At 48.2% G+C, this 20,724-nt stretch overlaps 1 protein-coding gene across 2 annotated transcripts in view; it reads right to left on the bottom strand.

The window, feature by feature from the left end:
• ILVBL (ilvB acetolactate synthase like) overlaps positions 1 to 20,724 on the bottom strand; it is a 64,388-nt gene that overhangs the window by 10,889 nt on the left and 32,775 nt on the right. For both annotated transcript variants that reach the window (XM_082274142.1, XM_082274143.1), the window contains exons 11-13: positions 16,655 to 16,769; positions 14,071 to 14,240; positions 460 to 530 (exon numbers count right to left, since the gene is read on the bottom strand). In XM_082274142.1, the coding sequence (XP_082130268.1) occupies positions 460 to 530; positions 14,071 to 14,240; positions 16,655 to 16,769 (356 nt within the window). The remainder of the gene's footprint in view (positions 1 to 459; positions 531 to 14,070; positions 14,241 to 16,654; positions 16,770 to 20,724) is intronic.

The raw sequence follows: 20,724 nt of genomic DNA, 5'->3' as shown, positions 1-20,724 counted from the left end.
CACGGAAAAATTATCAAATGTTTACCGGTCCGTGGTGATAAAAAGGTTGGGGAGCACTGCTTTAAAGGACTTCTGCTACGTTTTTTTTGCCATTGTTGAGCTGTGCCCTTGTTCCTGACCAGTGACTCAAAATGTAAAATTAAAACCAATAAATAAGCACAGCAGTCAGGTGAGAAGAGTCTTTATAAAGTGCAATGGCCGTAGTATTCAGCCATCTCTTCTATGTAGGTGGCTCTTTGCAAAGATGTTCAGTACAATTGCTTCTCTGCTTATAAAACACCCAACATTTTGTTTCATACCCAAGTTGCACATATATTTTTCCAAATTTGGAGGAGTCAATACAAAAATATAAGCTCACTGATCTGGCACCTGTTCTAGCTTATCTCTAACCAAAGCCCTGGCAATCAAAAAAATAAAATAAAATTAGGTTCATAAACATTAAAGGTTTAACATCAATACCTCAGATTCTGGACGACAAAGTTTAGCTCCCAAAGCAAATCCACCTCCAACACCAAGAGTACCGAAAGCACCTACAATCAACACGTTAAATGTAAATCTTATCGGTTCTTACATTTACTGATCTTGATAAAGAAATAAGAGACTGTTCATCTATCAGTGTAAACCAGTCAAAATTGTTATAATGAATTATGGTACCTATATAGCACTGACAATTTACGCAGAGCTTTACATATATATTGTACATTCACATCAGGCCCTGCCCTCAAAGAGCTTACAATCTAAGGTCCCTAACTCACATTCATGCACACAAATACTGGGGCCAATTTAGGCAGAAGCCGATTAACCTACCAGCATGTCTTTGGAGCACCTTTTTCAACTGGGGTGGCCTTCTTGGCTCTTCAAGGGTGCTGTGGCAAAATGCAAAACAGTGCCTCAAATTGCCCAAAATTGTCAGCATGCTGGCAGGTGGATCTCCCCTGCATTTTTTTTGGTTCACAAAAACACAGGTTTTAAATTTGTGCAGCATTACAACCTTGGGCACCGTGTGATCCAGCTGTTGGGATTCTAATAAATTGATAAGGAAGACATTGAGCACCTGAGGATGTCCTCGTTTGGCTTTCTCTGTCTGCACTGGGGTCATGTTAACTGAATGAGGGAGGGAAACTGAGGGAGAGGAGAAACACTGGAATACTAGTCGGTACCAATGTACAAAAGGTGTATAAAATAATTCCAGGAAAGAACAGGGTGTACGCCGCTCCAGGTGAGAGAAAACCACCCCTCAATAACCAGGTGCAGGTCCAGTCCACGGTCTGAGCAAGTCCAAAGTGTAAAAGAAGGTTTGACCCCACTCCAGAATACGAAGGATAAAATATATCTCTTTATCGCTTACATAAATCGGATGTAACACAAACAGTTGACACGTTTCACAAACTACAAATTGCTTAATCATAACCGAGTGGCCCAGCCAGACCCCAGACTTGAACCCGATTGAACATCTCTGGAGAGATCTGAAAATGGCTGTGCACCGACTCTCCCCTTCCAACCTGATGGAGCTTGAGAGGTCCTGCAAAGAAGAATGGAAGAAACTGGCCAAAAATAGGTGTGCCAACCTTGTAGCATCATACTCAACAAGAAGAGGCTGTAATTGGTGCCAAAGGAGCTTCAACAAAGTATTGAGCAAAGGCTGTGAATACTTCTGTACATGGAATTTTTTTCCTTTTTTTATTTTTAACCACTTGCCGACCGCCGCACGACTTTTTACTGCGGCAGTCAGCCCCGTACAGGCAAAGTGATGTAGTACTACGTCACTCGCCTACGAGCCTCTAGGGGGCGAGTGCGCGCCACCGGAGGCACGCTCCCGCACCCGCTCGTTCCCTGACATGTCCGCGCGAGTAACCGGAAGTTCCGATGTCCAACGGTCACTCGCGATCTCCCCGTGGAGAGGGAGAAAGGCAGACGGCTGATGTAAGCAAAGCCGCCTGTCATTCTCACCGATGTAACTGCAGATATCATACAATCCTGCTATGTAGGATCGTATGTCTCTGTGGTTACATCACTAGCCACACCCCTTTACAGTTAGAAGCACGCATCTAGGGTCACATTTAACCCCTTGATCACTAAGTTAACCCCTTCCCTGCCAGTGTCATTTTTACAGTAACAGTGCATATGTATAGCACTGATTACTGTAGTAATGTCACTGGTACCCCGAAAGTGTCAAAAATGTCAGTCACGGGTCCGATCTGTCCGCCACAATGTCGCAGTCCCGCAAAAAAAAAAAAAAAATCACAGATCGCCGCCATTATTTGTTGAAAAAAAAAAAAAAAACAATAAAAATGACAAAAATCTTTCCCTTAGTTAGTAAACGCAACATATTTTGCGCAAACCGATCAAAATACACTTATTACAATTTTTTTTACCAAACATATGTAGCAGAAAACAAATTGGCCTAAAAAATTTTGATTTTTACATTTTTTTTGGGGGGGGGGGGGGGATTTCATATAAAAAAAAAGTTATATTTTTTTTTTCAAAATTGTCGCTCTTTTTTTGTTTATAGCGCAAAAAGTAAAAATTGCACAGGTGATCAAATACCGCCAAAATAAAGCTCTGTTTGTGGGAAAAAAAAGGACGTCAATTTCATTTGGGTACAGCGTTGCGTGACCGCGCAATTGTCCATTAAAGTCATGCAGTGCCGAATCACAAAATACCCCCTGGTCAGGAAGGGGGTAAAATCTCCTGGGGCTTAAGTGGTTAAAATGTTGCAATTATGGGGAATTGTTTGTAGAATTTTGAGTGAAAATAATGAATTTACTCAATTTTGGAATAAGGCTGTAACATAACAAAATGTGGAAAAAGTGAAGCCCTGTGAATACTTTCCAGATGCATTGTAGTGCTCGAAGAAGTGCTGTGTTTTATGGCTGTAATGCTCAAACACATGGACAGTTTCCATTCTGGTTTAGCATCTTGAGACTTCAGTTGTGAGAAAACTCAAAAAGTAAATTAACTACAAACAAAATGAGACAAACATCAACTCAACTACACAGTAAAATATTAGCAGCAGATTACTGTGTGTTAGAGAAGACAGAAACTACAACCTCCAATATGACAGCTGGAATACTAAGGTGTAATACTGAGCCAAACTGGTGATCTGCAATGCCAGTTCGCACCTAAAGACACAATGTATGTGGAGTATAAGGCTGGCCATAGATTATGCAGTTTCCATATCTTCAACCACGGGCTGAAGGAAAGCAACTCACTTGATTCCAGGGTGGATAAAAATCGAATTTATTTTTTTTATTTAAATAGGATTCTTTTGATTTTAATCAAATGTATTTAAGTGCCCATTCACACTACCGCAACTTGTCAGGCGACTTGGCCGCCTGACAAGTCTAGGTCCAATCAGTGCTACGGGAACCGTTCTAATAGGAGCAACTCAAGTCGCTCCGACTTAGAAAATAGTTCCTGTACTACTTTGGGGCGACATCGGAGCGACTTGCATTGACTTCAATTATGTGAAGTCCGTGCAAGTCGCGCCGAAGTCGCGGTGCACGCGACTTCACAGGTCGCCCCCGAAGTCGTGCCGCGGTAGTGTGAACGGACACTTAATAAAATGCGTTTGGAGTAAAAATATATCTAAATATAGTTTTCTATTTAAGATACATTAATCATTTATTTAGTTTAATCAGCATAAAATGGAGCTTAGTTATGTAGTGTGAGGCTGTATATTCTGCAATATTTACATTATTGGTAAACTCAATCAATGAATCCAAGCTCTGCAAGCTGAGATAACATGCACTGCATTGATGCATTACACAATTTCACACTACCAGCAAGAATGAGTCCTTACATTTACAGAGCACCTGTCATTTCACATCCATCATGGCAACACCTGTTAGCGGCAGCACCTGTTAGCGGTGTTCCCGTCCCTTACCTTGTTGTGTCACCACCAGCCGTCCCAATAATTTATAGGAGTGTCAGGGAGTCAACAGTGGGTCAGAGATGACAGTTGCTCTTAAAAATTAAGATTTAATTTGAGTTGATTTAAATCAAAATACACCCTGCTTGATTCACCCATCAGCACAGTCAGTGTTGACTGGGGAATCCCTCCTGCTGTGCTATTGTTTTCAGCAGGGGCTGATTGGCAACTTTCAGCCCAGGGGGCAGGTACAAACCAGAGTCCCATGGTGCAGCGACTCGGCCCCTCTCCCACTTTCTCTCTTCCTGGCCTCCTCCTGACTCCCATTCCAGGCACTCTCTATCCACCGTCCGAATCGGATTTTCCGACCTGGCCAGCAGGGGGCAGTTGGGGGGACCTGGGACAGCTCGGTCGAGGCTGGCTGGAGGAGGAGAGTCTCCAGTGGGACATGGAACCGGCCTCTGCTTAGACACAGTTTACACCATCCATGCTGGAGAGGGGGGAGGCCTGCACTCTGTCCTTGTCTTTATCCCACACTCAGTAGGTCAGCAGGGACTTTTTACTTTTCTTCACCAGGAATACTTTAGGCATGTCTGTAGGAAAAGTGGTACAGCCTTTTTAATCGGGCATCAGAGTTGCCCAGGGGGCAGTTGCTCCCTGCCCCTTGGCCCAGTCCTCCCCCCTGGTTTTCTGACAGTGGGAGGTTTCCCCGCTGTCAGAATACAATGATCACTGCTGGCGGCTATAACCGCTGGCATTGATTGCAGGAAAAAAGGCCAACAGGCTGGTTGTAGAGAAATGAATCGACTTTAATACAACCAGCCTGCCCATAGGTGGATCGAATTTGGAACCAGTCAAATTGCGATCTGTCTATGGCCGGCTTAAAATGGTTCCTAAGTATCAAGATTTTTTATCTTAATGCATTTATGCCTTCTGTGCAGCAGCTTCCCAGCACACCCCCTAATACTTACCTGAGCCCGGTCTTTCTTCAGTGGTGTGCATGGGAGCCTCAGGGCCCCTCCTTCCTCATTGGCCGTTGGCTCCCACTGCTGTCAAACACAGCCAGTGAGCCAATGAGGAGACAGAGGGGGCGAGGCTGAGCCATGACTTTGTGTGTGAATGGACATGCAGAGCAGTGGCTCAGGGGTGCCCCCATTGCAAGCTGCTTGCTGTAGGGGCATTCGGCAGGAAGGAGGGACCAGAAGCACCGGTGAGGGACGTGAAGAGGAGGTTCAGGGCTGCTCTGTGCAAAACTGCTTCACAGAGCAGGCAAGTATAACATGACATTCTATGATATAATACAGATTATATCATAGAATGCATTAAGATAAAAATCCTTCTGACTTTACAACCCCTTTAATCTCATGTTTAAAGGATAAGTACACCCTTCTTAAAAAAAAAAAAACGAAAAAAAAAAAAAACGTGATCCAAAGACTGTGGGTGCAAGCTCAGTCTCCTGTAGACTGTCTGTTAGAGATCGACCGATTCTCGGCAACACCGATATATCGGTTGCTGATATGCACTTTACCCGATATATCTGTATCAGCGTTTGGATTTGCCGATATTTAGGGAAAGTGCTGTACTGGGGTAATGCCTGCAGCTAGAGGCAATACCCTGGTACCGGTGTCCATAGCCGACTTGTAATGACAACCGATGGGGCTGAGAAGCCGCTCGGCTGTCATTCCAAGATGCGAGAGGGGACACCCCCCCTCTTGCCGCCTTCCGCGGCTCACCTGGTTCTCCCATCCCACCGGGATAACCGGGCATCCCACCTCCACCGCCGCCGAAGAGAAGACCCGGGTCTCCATGTAAAAACCCGGAGGTGATGTCTTGACATCACTTCTGGGTACTCGGCACCCAATTAAAAAAACTGACAGCATTCAAAACAGCCAAACTTGGCGTTTTGAATGCTTTGCAGTGCCGAGGAGGGGTTTGGGGTCTTTTAGAGCCCCAGATCCCTTCACAAGGAGTACCTAAAAAAAAAAATGTTTAATGTCCGAAAATATCGGCTAATACCGATATCCGATGACCAAAATATCAGTATCGGCATTAAAAAAACGATATCGGTCGATCACTAGTCTGTGTAGCTGTCTGCCCATACCTCATACAGGCAGGCAGTTAGGGAATGACAGGAAGGGACAATTAACTATTAGAGTACTCACCATTGAGAACTTCAAATACCCAAAAAAGAGACTGGGCGCCAAGAGGTTTAGCGACAGTTCTTATATGGCAACTATATACCCATATCTGAAAGAGAGGATCATCCTCGGGAGCAAGGATGCTGGGAAAAGTCACAAAAAACACACTCAAAAAAGCGCTTAGGAATGGAGTCAATAATTACACTGGTGCTGTTACAAAACTTCCAAAAAATTACAGTTTATTGGCATAAGGAGGAAGGGAAAAATTGGGGATGAGTAAAATAAAACTATAGGTACAATGCCATGTACTGCCTGCTTTACTAACCCTGAAAAGGAGGCCGGGTGTCCAGGCCAATGGATGGAGCCAAGTTGGAGTCAATCCTGCAGCTGTCAGGGAGCAAGTTGTTGTGCTCGAGGGGCTGGAGAGAATGGTTAGCCGCTCCTGATGTGCTGTGCCCAGGGGCTGTGAGCCGATGGACCGAACCGTGGGTAACAGGAGAGCCACGGTCCACCTCCAGACCCACGATGTGCCCGGCTTGGACGAGGAAGCAGTGGAGAAAACCAATGGCGGTGGATGGTAAAGCCGAGAGGTGCAGCCTAGAGATGACGTCACTAGTGCGAGCCGAATGTCCCGGCAATGATGTGAAGAGAACCGCAGTCAGGCACTTGAGGCACTGTGCCGATGGTCCTGGCAATGATGTGAAGGGGATGTGGAGGGGAACTGCAGTCAGCCACTGGAGGCACTGTGTGCGGGGAGGCAAGGAAGGGAAGTCGGCAGCGTATGATGTTAAAAGCCAGGAACGGGAGCCTTGAATGACGTCACTGACTGAAAGCTGTCTTGGCTTGCAGGAACATGAAAGGGGACAGAGAGGACTTGTGATGGGGGGTCACCATGACAATGCGTTTCGCTACATAGAGCCTTATCAAGTCATGTCCATTGAGAACTTCAAGCCGGCAGCGGCAAAGGCTGTTGGTATTTGTAGTTCAATCATTCCCAGAACTCTGTGAATTAATGACGTAGCCATGTAGGCGGAGCCCCGCATGGCTGCAGGTTATTTTTTTTAAACTCGTGACACAGGGTGCAGGGAGAAAATCCCCCGCCCCCTGTCACAATTGGAAGGGGGAATCGGGGAGAGGCTGCAGGAGCTTGAACATGTTCCACCGTCCAAAAATTTCCTAAAGGTGAACTTATCCTTTAAGTGTCACAAGTTAGTGTTTTAATGCTGATGATAACCCGTTACATTAATTCACTCATTCGTTTAGAACTGTATTAAAAACATGAAGGGCATGGTACTGGTGGACAACGGGCTTGGCAGTGGCATGCAATGCCAAGCTGCTGCAAGCAAAGCCAGCAGAATACTGGGATGTATAAAAAAGGGGATTCACTCCAGAAATAACGGAATTTTTGTAAAATCTTACCTGTAAAATTCCTTTCTCTGAGTCCTCCGACAGTCGCCGCCTCTTCATATTCGTCACATATGGGGTATTAGACTTTGCTCCGAAGGAGTAGCTAGGCAACAGAATATGTTAACATTAAAGCTTTTAACATATCCCACCCTCAAGGGGTGGTCCCCTCAGTCAATACCCTCCTACTTCCTGCAACCATATCTCAGTTTCAGTGGAATAGCAGTAGAGTATACAACCAAACCCCAAAAGAGGGGCGGGGGCGGCGACTGTCGGAGGACTCAGAGAAAGGAATTTTACAGGTAAGATTTTACAAAAATTCCGTTTTCTCTTACATCCTCCGACAGTCGCCGCCTCTTCATATTCGTCACATATGGGGACGTCCCAAAGCAGTGCAAACATGAGGGGTGGGAAACGCATCCGCGCCGAAAGGCAACGCAGTCTCCGCATCAAAGAAAGGAACCTTACCAAAGGAAGGAAACCAGCTGGGCTACAGGAAAAATAATTGCTCAACAGGAGCAACAACCCAGGAAAAGACAAATAACCAGGGGATAAAAAAAACTTATCCCAACAGCCAGAGGTCCCCAACAAGGGACCCTAGGGAATTGCCGCACTAAGAACCTTGCGGCCAAAGGAAGCATCCGCCGATGCCTGAACATCTACTTTGTAGAATTTAGTGAAAGTGTGCACGGTCGACCAAGTCGCCGCCTTACACACCTGGGCTACAGAAGCCCCATGACGACAGGCCCAAGACGTACTCAGAGATCTAGTGGAGTGCGCCTTCACAGGCACAGGGGGAAACTTCCCCTGCAAGGCATAGGCCTGTTCAATGGTCTGCCTGATCCATTTGGCGATGGTAGAGGCCGACGCCGCCATGCCCTTCCGAGGACCCTCTGGAAGAACAAACAAGGAGTCCGTCTTTCGAAAAGACTCAGTCGATTTAAGGTAAACCCTTATCGCCCGAACAACATCCAAAGAATGTAATCTCACCTCCTTTGGATGTTTAGGCTTCGCGCACAGCGAAGGCAAGACAATATCCTCATTAAGATGGAATTCCGAAACTCGCTTCGGAAGAAAAGAAGGATTAGGTCGTAAGACCACCTTATCCAAATGAACAACCAGATACGGAGACTTGCAGGACAAAGCCGCCAGCTCCGACACTCTGCGACCCGAAGTGATCGCAACCAAAAAGGCGACCTTTTTGGACAACATAGACAACGAGATCTCCCTGATCTGTTCAAAAGGAGCACGTTGTAACACAGATAGAACGAGATTCAAGTCCCAAGGGGGCAGAGGATCCCTCCTAGGAGGAACCAGATGCCGCACTCCCTGAACAAAAGTGCCAACCAAGGAGTTGGAAGCCACGGGACGTTGAAACAGAACGGCCAGCGCAGACACCTGACCCTTTATCGTAGCCAGCGCCAAGCGCTGATCGACACCCGTTTGAAGGAAGGACAGCACTCGGGAAACCGAGTACGTGCGGGGTGAAAACCCCTTGGACTCACACCAGGCAAAATAGGCCTTCCAAGTACGGTAATAAACCTTCCCTGAGGAAGACTTCCTCGCGTTGATCAAAGTATGAACGACCTCTGGGGAGAGACCCTTCTCCTTCAGGACCTCGGTCTCAACAGCCAGGCCGTCAAAGCCAGCGACTGTAAAGCAGGATGGTATATCGGTCCTTGAGACAGGAGATCGTCTTGAAGAGGCAGACGCCACGGGGCGTCGACCGCCAGATTCACGAGGTCTGCGTACCAGGACCGGCGAGGCCAGTCCGGTGCCACAAGAATCACCGTGCTGCGTTCCGAGTGTAACCTGCGAAGGAACCTGGACAGCAACTGAATCGGTGGAAACGCGTACATCAGCTTGTACTGATGCCACGGGGCCACTAACGCGTCCGACGCGTCTGCCCGAGGGTCGCGCGTCCTTGCCACGAACCTTGTTGTTGAGACGAGACGCGAACAGGTCCACATCTGGAAGACCCCACTTCGCGCACAACAACTGAAAGACAGCCGGGTGGAGAGACCATTCCCCCTGATCCAGGGTCTGGCGACTCAGATAGTCCGCCTGCCAGTTCTCCACCCCCGGAATGTGAACCGCCGTTATCGCCGGGACATGAGTCTCGGCCCAAGACAGAATGTCGGCCACTTCTCGAGCCGCTCGGGCACTCCTGGTGCCCCCTTGGTGGTTGATGTAGGCCACCGCCGTGGCATTGTCCGTCTGCACCCGAACCGGGCAGCCCTGCAGCCGGTCCGTCCAGCGATGAAGACAGAGATTTATCGCACGCAATTCCAGAATGTTGATCGGAAGGGAAGACTCCCCCTCCGACCAAGTTCCCTGGGCGGACAGAACACCCAGAACACCACCCCAGCCCGACAGACTGGCATCCGTGGTGATCACCGTCCACGAGATAGGACGAAACGACTTGCCCCCGGACACCATCGGGGACTGGAGCCACCACAGAAGGTCTCTTCTGGTGCGATGACTCAACGAGATTTGAAGATCCAGAGATTGAGGTCGCCCGTCCCACATGGACAGGATCTCCGCTTGGAGACCCCGCGTGTGAAACTGGGCGAAGGGAATCGCCTCGAAGGCCGAGACCATCAATCCCAGACATCTCATGCACGTCCGCAGAGACGAGTGCGGAACGTCCCTGAGGGACCTGACTTCCTCCTGAAGAGTTCTGAGTTTGTCTTCCGGCAGGAAGACCTTCGCCTGCACCGAGTCCAGAATCATTCCCAGGTAGGGAAGACGAACCGACGGACTCAGTGTCGACTTTGGAAAATTTATCGTCCAACCAAACTCCTGCAGAGTTTGCATCGTGACAGACAGGTCTCCAGACCCTGGCTGGTCGCAGACCGAACCAGAATGTCGTCCAGATACCCCAGGACAGAAATGCCCTGGGCCCTCAATAATGCCAGAACCGGTGCAAGCACCTTGGTGAAGACCCGCGGAGCCGAGGCGAGACCAAAGGGTAACGCCACGAACTGGTAGTGATCCTCCGCAATGGCAAATCGAAGGTACCTCTGGTGACCCTCGAAAATGGGGATGTGAAGATACGCATCCTTCAAATCGATGGAGGCCATGAATTCCCCCGGAACCAGGGCAGCCACCACCGACCGCAGGGATTCCATGCGGAACTTGTGAACCCGCACAGAGCGGTTCAGAGCCTTCAGGTCCAGAATTGGACGAACCTTGCCCTCCTTTCTGGGCACGGTGAACAGATTGGAATAAAACCCCCGAAATCTGTCCCGATGAGGCACCGGAACTACCACTCCCTGAGCCCGCAGGTCCCGCACCGCCAGGTGCAGGTCCCGTAAACGTTCTGGAGACAGTTGAAGATTTGAGGGAAAAAATCTGCTCTCCGGCCGAGAGAGAAACTCGATCTTGTAACCAGATCGAACGATCTCCTGAACCCATCTGTCCCGCACGCGGGCCAACCAGGGTTGAAGAAAACCGAGCAAGCGTCCCCCCACCCCAAAACTGGGTGAGGGCGCCCCTTCAGGCCGCACTGTTATGGGCTGCGGATCCGGATTGACCGGACTTCTGTTTACCAGACCAGGGCTTCTTCTGAGAGCCTTGACCTTTGAACGGTTTGCCCTTGTAGTGCGACCGAAAGGCACGAAAGGACCCCTGAGGGGGCCGAAAATTAGCATGCTTCTTCCCAGAAGCCCCCTTGGGGAGCCTTGGGGAAATGGGGAAATGGGGTAAGAGAGTGCTCTTACCTCCGGTGATCCCCTTAATCAACACATCCAAGGACTCCCCAAAAAGGCGAGACCCATCATAAGGCAGATTGGCTAAGGTCTTACGTGAAGACTGGTCCACCGACCAACATTTCAACCAAACCAGACGGCGAGACAACACCGCCACGCTGTGCACACGTGCAGCCAACGGGACTAGGTCCAAGTCCGCATCACACAGATACATGACACCCTGGTGGATTTGATCCACCATATCCAGGGTCGCCGGCGAGGCCGAATCGGCCACCAGGACGCGCCTAAGCATCTGCGTCCAACTTGCGACCGCCTGGGCCGCCATGAGAGAGGCAAACAGAGCCTTAAGCATAGAACCCGTAACAGAATAAGTATGACGGGCAAGAGACTCCAATCTCCTATCCGTGGCATCACGGAACACAGGGGAATCCTCTGCAGGAATCACAGTGGATTTGTTTAAAACCGCAATTGCGTGATCCACTGGGGGTGGTACACACCACCTTTCATCAGTGGAAGGCGAGAAAGGATAACGCAGCTTGAACCTACTTGGTACAGCAAAAGGTTTGCGCAGATTGCGCCATTGTTCCTTAACAGCGCGCTGAAAATCATCATTGCAGGGAAAAACCTGCGGCGTCCTGCGTTTTCTCTGCGTCCCATAAGCCGCCAAGGCAGCGGGGGGACACACTTCATCCTGCAAACGCAGCGTTCGTTTTATGGAAACAATCAATTCATCCATGATTGCGAGCTCTTCAGGCGAGCCAGGGGGAGAATTATCAACCCCTTCAACTTCAGCCTCCACCTCGGACCCCACTAGATCCAGGGAGGAGCGGGACCCCGATAAGGAGGCCCCCGCCATAACAGCCCCATCACCTTCACCCTCAGAATCAGAGGAAAGAGAAACTCTGGGTCTTTTAGTAGATTGAGCAGCCACCAGCATCTGCACCTGAGCAGCAAGGCCAGCCACAATAGTGGCTAAATCCCCCCCTGGGGGGGAAACAGCGGTCCCCTGGCTTTCCACCAAGGCGGTAGGAAATTTGCCCTCCTGAGAATCCATTGCCCCTATTACAAATGCCGGATAATAAAGGGTTAACTGCCCCTTTAACAAGCGCGGCGAGCGCAGCCCACCGCACCACACACAAGCACAATGAGACCCCCACAGGGACAATAAAACTGACACAGGCAATGGATAGGAAGGATATAACCTGAGGAGACCCTCGCCGCTGCTGCTGCCTCGATCGGTGTTCCTGGAGAAGAGGAAGTGATGCTGCCAGGGCGCTCTATGAAAGCCTATGGGAGGCTACAAGAAAATGGCCGCCATGCATGTAGAACATGCGGCCGGAGCGAGTGCAGGCAAAATTGCGCCGTTTGGCGCCGAAACCGCCGCTCCACAGTACAGTAATGCACACATGTCATTATAAAAAAACATGTCAGATCGCCGCAGCGATCGCTGTATAGTGCCCAAACATGCCCAAAAACATGCCCCACAGCACACAGCTTCTCACACTGACAAGGCTGACACACATAGTGTCACACAGCTCCCCCCCCCCTTGCAGCCCACAGCATGCAGCCGAGTGATAGGGAGACAAACAGTGTGAACAGAGGCAGGTTACACAGTCCCAGACTGACACCCCCCAGACAGACAGGTCCCCACATAGATACACTTACCTCACAATGGCGTGGGGGACCCGCACAGGCGAACAAGCCGCTGCACATGAGGCAGGGAGAGTCGCATACAAGACGCACAGAATGGGGGTTAAGAAACCGCACAGCGTCCAGTGAGGTAGCCACCTCACCAATCATCCCTGCACCGAACAGGGATGGGTCGTTCACTGTGCCAGGAGCGTTACCTGGCTGAACGCTCAATGGCAGGCTGGGAAGCCACTGACCCACGACCTGCGACTAGGGAGATCAGCCCGAGACCCAGCCCGCATGATCCTCTTCATCAGAAGAACTAACTAATGCTGACAAAAAGAACAGCTAAGTAAAAGGTAGAGAGAAAACTCAAACAAAAATCAAAAAAGAAGAAAGAGTCTGGGGCACAAAGCCCCAGCACAGAGAGAGCCAGCCACTCCTGACAAGCTAGACATTGAAACTGAGATATGGTTGCAGGAAGTAGGAGGGTATTGAATGAGGGGACCACCCCTTGAGGGTGGGATATGTTAAAAGCTTTAATGTTAACATATTCTGTTGCCTAGCTACTCCTTCGGAGCAAAGTCTAATACCCCATATGTGACGAATATGAAGAGGCGGCGACTGTCGGAGGACATAAGAGAAAAAGAGATTATTCTCCCTCTCTACAAGACTCTGGTCCGGCCACATATGGAGTATGCTGTCCAGTTCTGGGCACCGGTCCTCAGGAAGGATGTGCTGGAACTGGAGAGAGTCCAGAGAAGGGCAACAAAAATAATTAGCGGCAATGGAGGACATCAGCTATGAGGAAAGACTACAAGCATTGAACTTATTCTCTCTGGAGAAGAGACGATTGAGGGGGGATATGATATCAATGTACAAATACTGTACTGGCGACCCTAGCATAAGGAACAAACTATTCAGAGAAAGGGAATACAATAAGACACATGGCCACTCACTAACACTAGAGGAAAGGCGGTTTAACCTTAAAATACGTAAGGGGTTCTTCACTGTAAGAGCGGTAAGGATGTGGAATTCTCTTCCACAAACAGTGGTATCAGCAGGGAGCATTGATAGTTTCAAAAAACGATTAGATGGGCACCTTATAGACCACAACATACAGGGGTATACAATGTACGGTTAACAGCAAACACGCACACACATCATAGGTTGAACTGGATGGACTGATGTATTTTTTCAACCTCACAAACAATGTAACTATGTAGAATCTGTTTGTAATGTGCAACCACAGCAGGTCATCCTGTAGAAACCTTTTAATTGTTGGGCTCACATTTACTTCGAAATAAGTAGCAGTTACCTGGATCCAGCCAGCGCAAAGGTCCTCTTGGTCGAAGGATGTAGGCAGCGCTCCCTACAAAATCTCCTCCATCTGCGACAATGATGCTGTCCTCTGACATCACTTCCTCCACCACATGGAGAACTTTCAAGGGATTCAAATGTCTCTCTGTCTTCTCTTCAGATTTTCCCCTGGGGTGAAAAGGCAACTCTTTTTTGAGGAAATAAAGTAACCGTCTGTTTTACAAAGCTTACTTAAAAGATGGTTAAACAACTGGCCTAATCTTTTGCCATATCCTATATTCTTAGATTGCAATAACTAACGAGCAGGGCCCCCCAATTCCTCCTGTATTAAATAGTATTGTAACTGTACTATGTCTTCATTTTGTAAAGCGCTGGGCAAACTGTTGGCGCTATATAAACCTGTGTAATAAGATTACTACACTGTAATGCCAAAACTTTGCACACTTATTCTGGATCAATGACTCACAGCCAACTAGCACATTCATACAAGGAAAGTAGGTACACTATATGCCCAAATGTCTGTGGACACCTGACCACCACACCTACTATGCGTAAAGTATGTGGACACCTCCTCAAAATTATTAAGGCATTCCCTGCATTAAGGTAAAAAAAAAAACACCTTCTGTTGCTAAGAATCCCCCCCTCACCCACCCCCTTAGGCTCCATGTACACGGGACGTTGTTAAAAGTCCCTTTGAATGCTGGAATTTTTAGGACGTTTGAAACGTCCGTTCGGTCGCGTTTGTACCCGCTTTTAGCGGGCGTTTAGCAGCGTTTGCGGGCGTTTGCGTTTAGAAGCGTTCCTAGAGGTCAAAAAAATTATTCCCCTTTAAAATGGAAAAACGCGAACGCTAAACGCGGGTCATCGCGTTCAGACGCGTTCGGACCCGTTCAGACGCGTTCGGACGCGTTTGTGCGTTTGAAACGCCGGGAAACACACGTTCGAACGCAAATAATTGCGTTCTAAAAACAGTCCCTGAACGCAACTGCCTGCAAATGACTGTAAACGACCTGGTGTACATGGACAGATAAGATAAAATGTAGATGGGTTCAGGGGCTTCTGAAAAACACGCCCAACTGCTCCTAAACGGCCATTTCCAGCGTCCCGTGTACATGGAGCCTTATACTTAACCAGGTCTGATCTCGATCTATCGCTGTGCATGAGAGCAGCGGCTCTCTCGAAGACTCGAAACGACCACTCTCCCTGGGTAGAGATTGCGCCAATGGCTCCAGCTGCTGTCTATCATTCCCAATGAAAGGGGAGCGGGGGTGGGGCCAAGCCCGCTGTCTGTGTCAATACATACAGACAGGGCAGCTTGGGAGCGAGCGTGCACTAGTGCCCCATAGAAACGGCTTTCTATGGGGGCACTCCGTGGGGGGGTTTGGAGTGCGTTGGGGAAGAGCCAGTAGCGCCAGAGTAGGGTTTTGGGGTGTCTTGTCTCAGCGATAAGGATGTGGTCATCTGCCCGGGCTTGGGTGACTAGGTCAACTAGACAACAGGATAATTTCACCATTGCATATAGGAGGAATAGAAACAAAAACAACATACGTATATATACTCCTTCTTCCTTCAACCAAGATCCAATGGAGAACAAGAAATCCCAAAAACCTCCCAAAGCCTTAAAGAGGATGCGAGAAGAAGGAAATCCGGTGTAACGTTATAAAAACCCTACCCCGTGAAAATTCCCTACCCTCGTCACTTCCTCTTCACATACGTCATTAAACAGCTGAGCAGCTTCCCACTACGCATGCTCACAGCTCCGGAGGGTAGCACCTACGTCATTGAACAGCTGAGCAGCTTACCAGTGCGCATGCTCAGAGCTCCGGAGAGTAGGGAATTTTCACGGGGTAGGGTTTATTAATGTTACACCGCATAAGCTGTTGCCGCAGGTACATGAAATCATCTCCGCTCCTACCCCTGTGACTTCCTTGATCTCGGCTACTAAAATGTAAAAGCGGCAGGTGTATGAAAATGTAAATCACAGAGATCTCGGCTCCATGATTTATATTTTGATAGACCCGCGGCCGCTTTTACATTTAGTAGCCGAGATCAGGGAAGTCACAGGGGTAGGAGCGGAGATGATTTCATGTACCTGCGGCAACAGCTGATGCGGTGTAACGTTAAAAAACCCTACCCCGTGAAAATTCCCTATCCTCCGGAGCTGTGAGCATGCGCAGTGGTAAGCTGCTCAGCTGTTCCATGACGTAGGTGCACCGGAAGTGACGAGGGTAGAGAATTTTCACGGAACACCGGGCTGCTCTGTGCAAAATCACATGTTTATTATTTTAATTTTAAAAAATGGAAGCTTTAATATCAGCATATAAAGTCAGTGTAGGTAATTGATCTTTTCTACTCTGGAATGGGATGTTCAGCAAGCTGATAAAAAGGTGTGATGGTCAGGTTCCCAAAAAAAAAAAGTTTGCCCATGTAGTGTAAATTAGGAAAAGTGACAGCCTGCAAAAACCCGCTGAAAGATGATGTATAGAAAGACAGCAGAACACTAGAATAGCTGGTCCACTGAGATATTCTGAGCATTGGAAACTTAATTAAAGCAGGCCAAATGTCAAATATGGATACATTACTGGTTGGCTTTCTCTTTGGTATCATCTCCTGACTTCAGGCCCTCCGGCCAGTCCTTGGGACATGTGTATCCTTTCAGTCCTTCGGTGAGATTGACGATGAAAGAACCTGCGTCTCCTGGAAATAAATAAGACCATAATGTAGAAAGTTTTTTTTGAAGGGTCAAGATTACAACTGAGGAAATAAACAAAATAGGTAACTAAGGGAAATCACAGCAGGCCATGGGGGGACGGATACACATCTTCAACGTGTGGAAAACACCAAGTTCACCTTTCAGAACATGCTACGCCTGTATCTAAGGTGTAAGGCCCCTTTCACACTGTAGAGTCCGTCGGCAGACTCCGTTTTTCTCAGCGGGTGATCGATCCATCGATCCCCCGCTGAGCAGGCGGATGGTAGCTCTGTCTCCATGCTGTGTGCGGAGACAGAGCTGTCAGGTCCCCACTGTTCTCTATGGGGGAATCGGATGAGAATGGACCGTCTGTCTGTTCTTATCCGATACCCATCCGATCCGAAATAGGGTTTCCATCCGTCCAGATTAAACGGATCGGATATCAGTGGACATGTCTCCGCTGACATCCGATGCCCCATAAAGATGCATGGGGCATCCGTTCAGATCCACCAAAAAAAAATGGACAGGCGGATCTGAACAGTCCGCCTGTGTGAAAGGGGCCTAACATGTTACACTCCCCCCCCCCCCAACCCCCAGAGCACCCTCCATCCCTCACTATGACAGCGGGCAGGGGATCTTCTCCCCTGCAGCTGCTGTCACATTTTAAATCAGCGTACACAGCCACGTCACTCATTCATAGGGATCCGTGAACAAACAAACGACAAGTCCCGCCAAAACAAAGAAAACAGGGGTCCGTCCACCACATGGGACAACGCCCAGGATAAGACAGAAAACCCCAAAAATGGGACTGTAAGGTGTGCCAGACTAGGATTGACGCATTTCAGAAGACTTGCTTTTTTTCCCCTGCACCACTCTCCTTGCAAAAGTATAAAAATGTTTTGATGTAAAACAAAATAAAAATAAATAATATATATACATATAACGCACAGTATAATTTTTTGTATATGATGTTTACTTTATTATTTCTTTGCTCTAGCCACATTAATTCTCTGTGTGCGAGCCTGGATCCTGAGGAAGCAATTCTTGTGAAACGCATCAATCCGGCACGCTTATGGGAGATGTTGATTGGCTGTTATTGATAAAATATGCAAGGATGTGGCGTATAACGTGCTTGGATGTATATTGGGCTTTTAATAAAATATTTGAAACTATGTAATAAAAAAATTGTGTTTTTGTAATATATGACTATATATCATTGTATCCCCCCAGTCTGGCACACCTTAAGGTCCCATTCTTCGGGTTTTGCCTTACCCTGGGTGTTGTCCCATGGGGTGGACAGACCATTATTCTTTGTTTTGGCAATGGTATGTAGAGCTCATTTCACACATTACATTTTTCAACAAACTACAAGTCCCATCTGCCACCTTGGCAGGCGAACTCTGATTAGCTCACTTGTAGTAAAATTTACAAGTCCTCCAGCTTTCTTAGGGGATTGGAGGACCTTAATTATGAAGAGTGCTTACAAGCGCTCGATTTATTCTCCCTGGAGAGGAGACGCCTGAGAGGGGACATGATAGCAATTTAGAAATACCTCAATGGTGATCTCAACATAGAAAAAAAACTATTCAGTCGCAATGTATGAGGACTCGAGGCCATACAATGCGATTAGAGGAGAAGAGATTTAACCTCAGGCAGGGGGTTCTTTACTGTTAGGGCTACAAGATTGTGGAATTCTCTGCCACAAGCGGTAGTTACTGCGGGGAGTATGGCTACTTTTAAAAGACTCTTGGACGTACATCTCAAGGATCAGAACATTCAGGGGTATGGGAAATGAATACGTCCACACACACCAACAAAGGTTGAACTGGATGGGCTATTGTCTTTATTCAACCTCAACTACTATGTAACTATAACAGCAAGCCTGTACAGAGGGATGGGCAGAAAGCTAGAGGACTGGTCTGCAGGGGACTGGCATTGCACCCACCATCCACTGATCATGGGTGCAATGCTTTGCAGGCTCCTATGGGGAAAAATAATAAATTAACATTTTCTGCAAAGAAATGTGCATTTATTATGTTTCCCTTAAAGGTGAGCTTAGCCTTTAACTTTCAATCTTGTTTTGAGTGTGCCTTTTATATTTATAATGTGACTATAGGTCAGTCTTACTGCTAAACTCCAGGCAAACCGCTAAATACACAGACAAAATAAATATCGCACACAGCTGATATTTCTCTGTTGCAGTTAAGTTACATTTACAGGCCTTGCCCCTCTGCCAGTCTGTCGCTGGACAGTAAAAGCCGAAGCAGCACACTGATGATCTCATCACTCTGCTCTTTCCTCCTATCAGCATGTTTCTTGTTAGCACACGGACACCAAGATCAATCCTGATTTTCTATTTGTGCTGCTCCCAGTCTGAGCTCAGCTGTACTTTGGATTACAAGAAGAGAAAAAAAAAAGCCTAAAAAAGAAAACAAATGCAACTACCACATCTATTGATTTGAAGGCTGCAATATATTATTTTTGGGGTTAATGCTGCTTTTAGGAGCATGCTCATAAGAAGAGAGAAGAGTGAGAGAGAGAGGTTCTCATCAGTTTATAACATGTGCATGGAATTAGGCTTAAAGACTCAACAATGTTCTGAAGGGTAAAAACGGACTGAAATCCATTCTGTATGTTAAGCTGGATACACACTATACAACTTTCTGTAGATTTTTTACTTTAGAATTACCAAAACCATCTACCGTATATACTCGAGTATAAGTCAACTTTTTCAGCATGTTTTTTTATGCTGAAAAATCCCCCCTCAGCTTATACTCGAATCATGGTCTCACTTACCTTTTAAAAATGGTGCCGTCCGGCCCCAACACGTCACCACACATGCACCGCCTGCCCAGGAATAGCCGAACGTGTACGGGTTTCCCGAGCATCCGCGGCACATGCGCAGTGACATGTTGGGGCCATTTTTAAATGTAAGGCGCCTCGTCAACAGGTAAGTGTCCCTTTCCTCATGAAATGCTGCGGTATGGTACAGGACATTCTCCTGTACCATGCCCGCAACACTGCATCTCCTGTGCCATGCCTGTACCATCTCCTGTGCCATGCCTGTACCATACCCTTACCATCACCTGTGCCATGCCCAAACCATCTCCTGTGCCATGCCCGCAGCACTGCATCTCCTGTGCCATGCCTGTACCATACCCTTACCATCACCTGTGCCATGCCCAAACAATCTCCTGTGCCATGCCCAAACCATCTCCTGTGCCATGCCCGCAGCACTGCATCTCCTGTGCCATGCCTGTACCATACCCTTACCATCACCTGTGCCATGCCCAAACCATCTCCTGTGCCATGCCCAAACCATCTCCTGTGCCATGCCCAAACCATCTCCTGTGCCATGCCCAAACCATCTCCTGTGCCATGCCCGCAGCACTGCATCTCCTGTGCCATGCCTGTACCATACCCTTACCATCACCTGTGCCATGCCCAAACCATCTCCTGTGCCATGCCCAAACCATCTCCTGTGCCATGCCCAAACCATCTCCTGTGCCATGCCCGAACCATCTCCTGTGCCATGCCCGAACCATCTCCTGTGCCATGCCAGAACCATCTCCTGTGCCATGCCAGAACCATCTCCTGTGCCATGCCAGAACCATCTCCTGTGCCATGCCAGAACCATCTCCTGTGCCATGCCAGAACCATCTCCTGTGCCATGCCCGAACCATCTCCTGCGCCATGCCCGAACCATCTCCTGCACCATGCCCACAGCCCTTCATCTCCTGTACCATGCCTGAACCATCTCCTGTACCATGCCCGAACCATCTCCTGCACCATGCCCACAGCCCTTCATCTCCTGTACCATGCCTGAACCATCTCCTGTACCATGCCCGAACCATCTCCTGCACCATGCCCACAGCCCTGCATCTCCTGTACCATGCCTGAACCATCTCCTGTACCATGCCTGAACCATCTCCTGTACCATGCCCATAGCCCTTCATCTCC

Source organism: Pelophylax lessonae, assembly GCF_965119305.1.
Source record: "Pelophylax lessonae genome assembly, chromosome: 12".
Classification (NCBI taxonomy): domain Eukaryota; kingdom Metazoa; phylum Chordata; class Amphibia; order Anura; family Ranidae; genus Pelophylax; species Pelophylax lessonae.
This window is presented reverse-complemented; position numbering and strand designations above follow the sequence as displayed.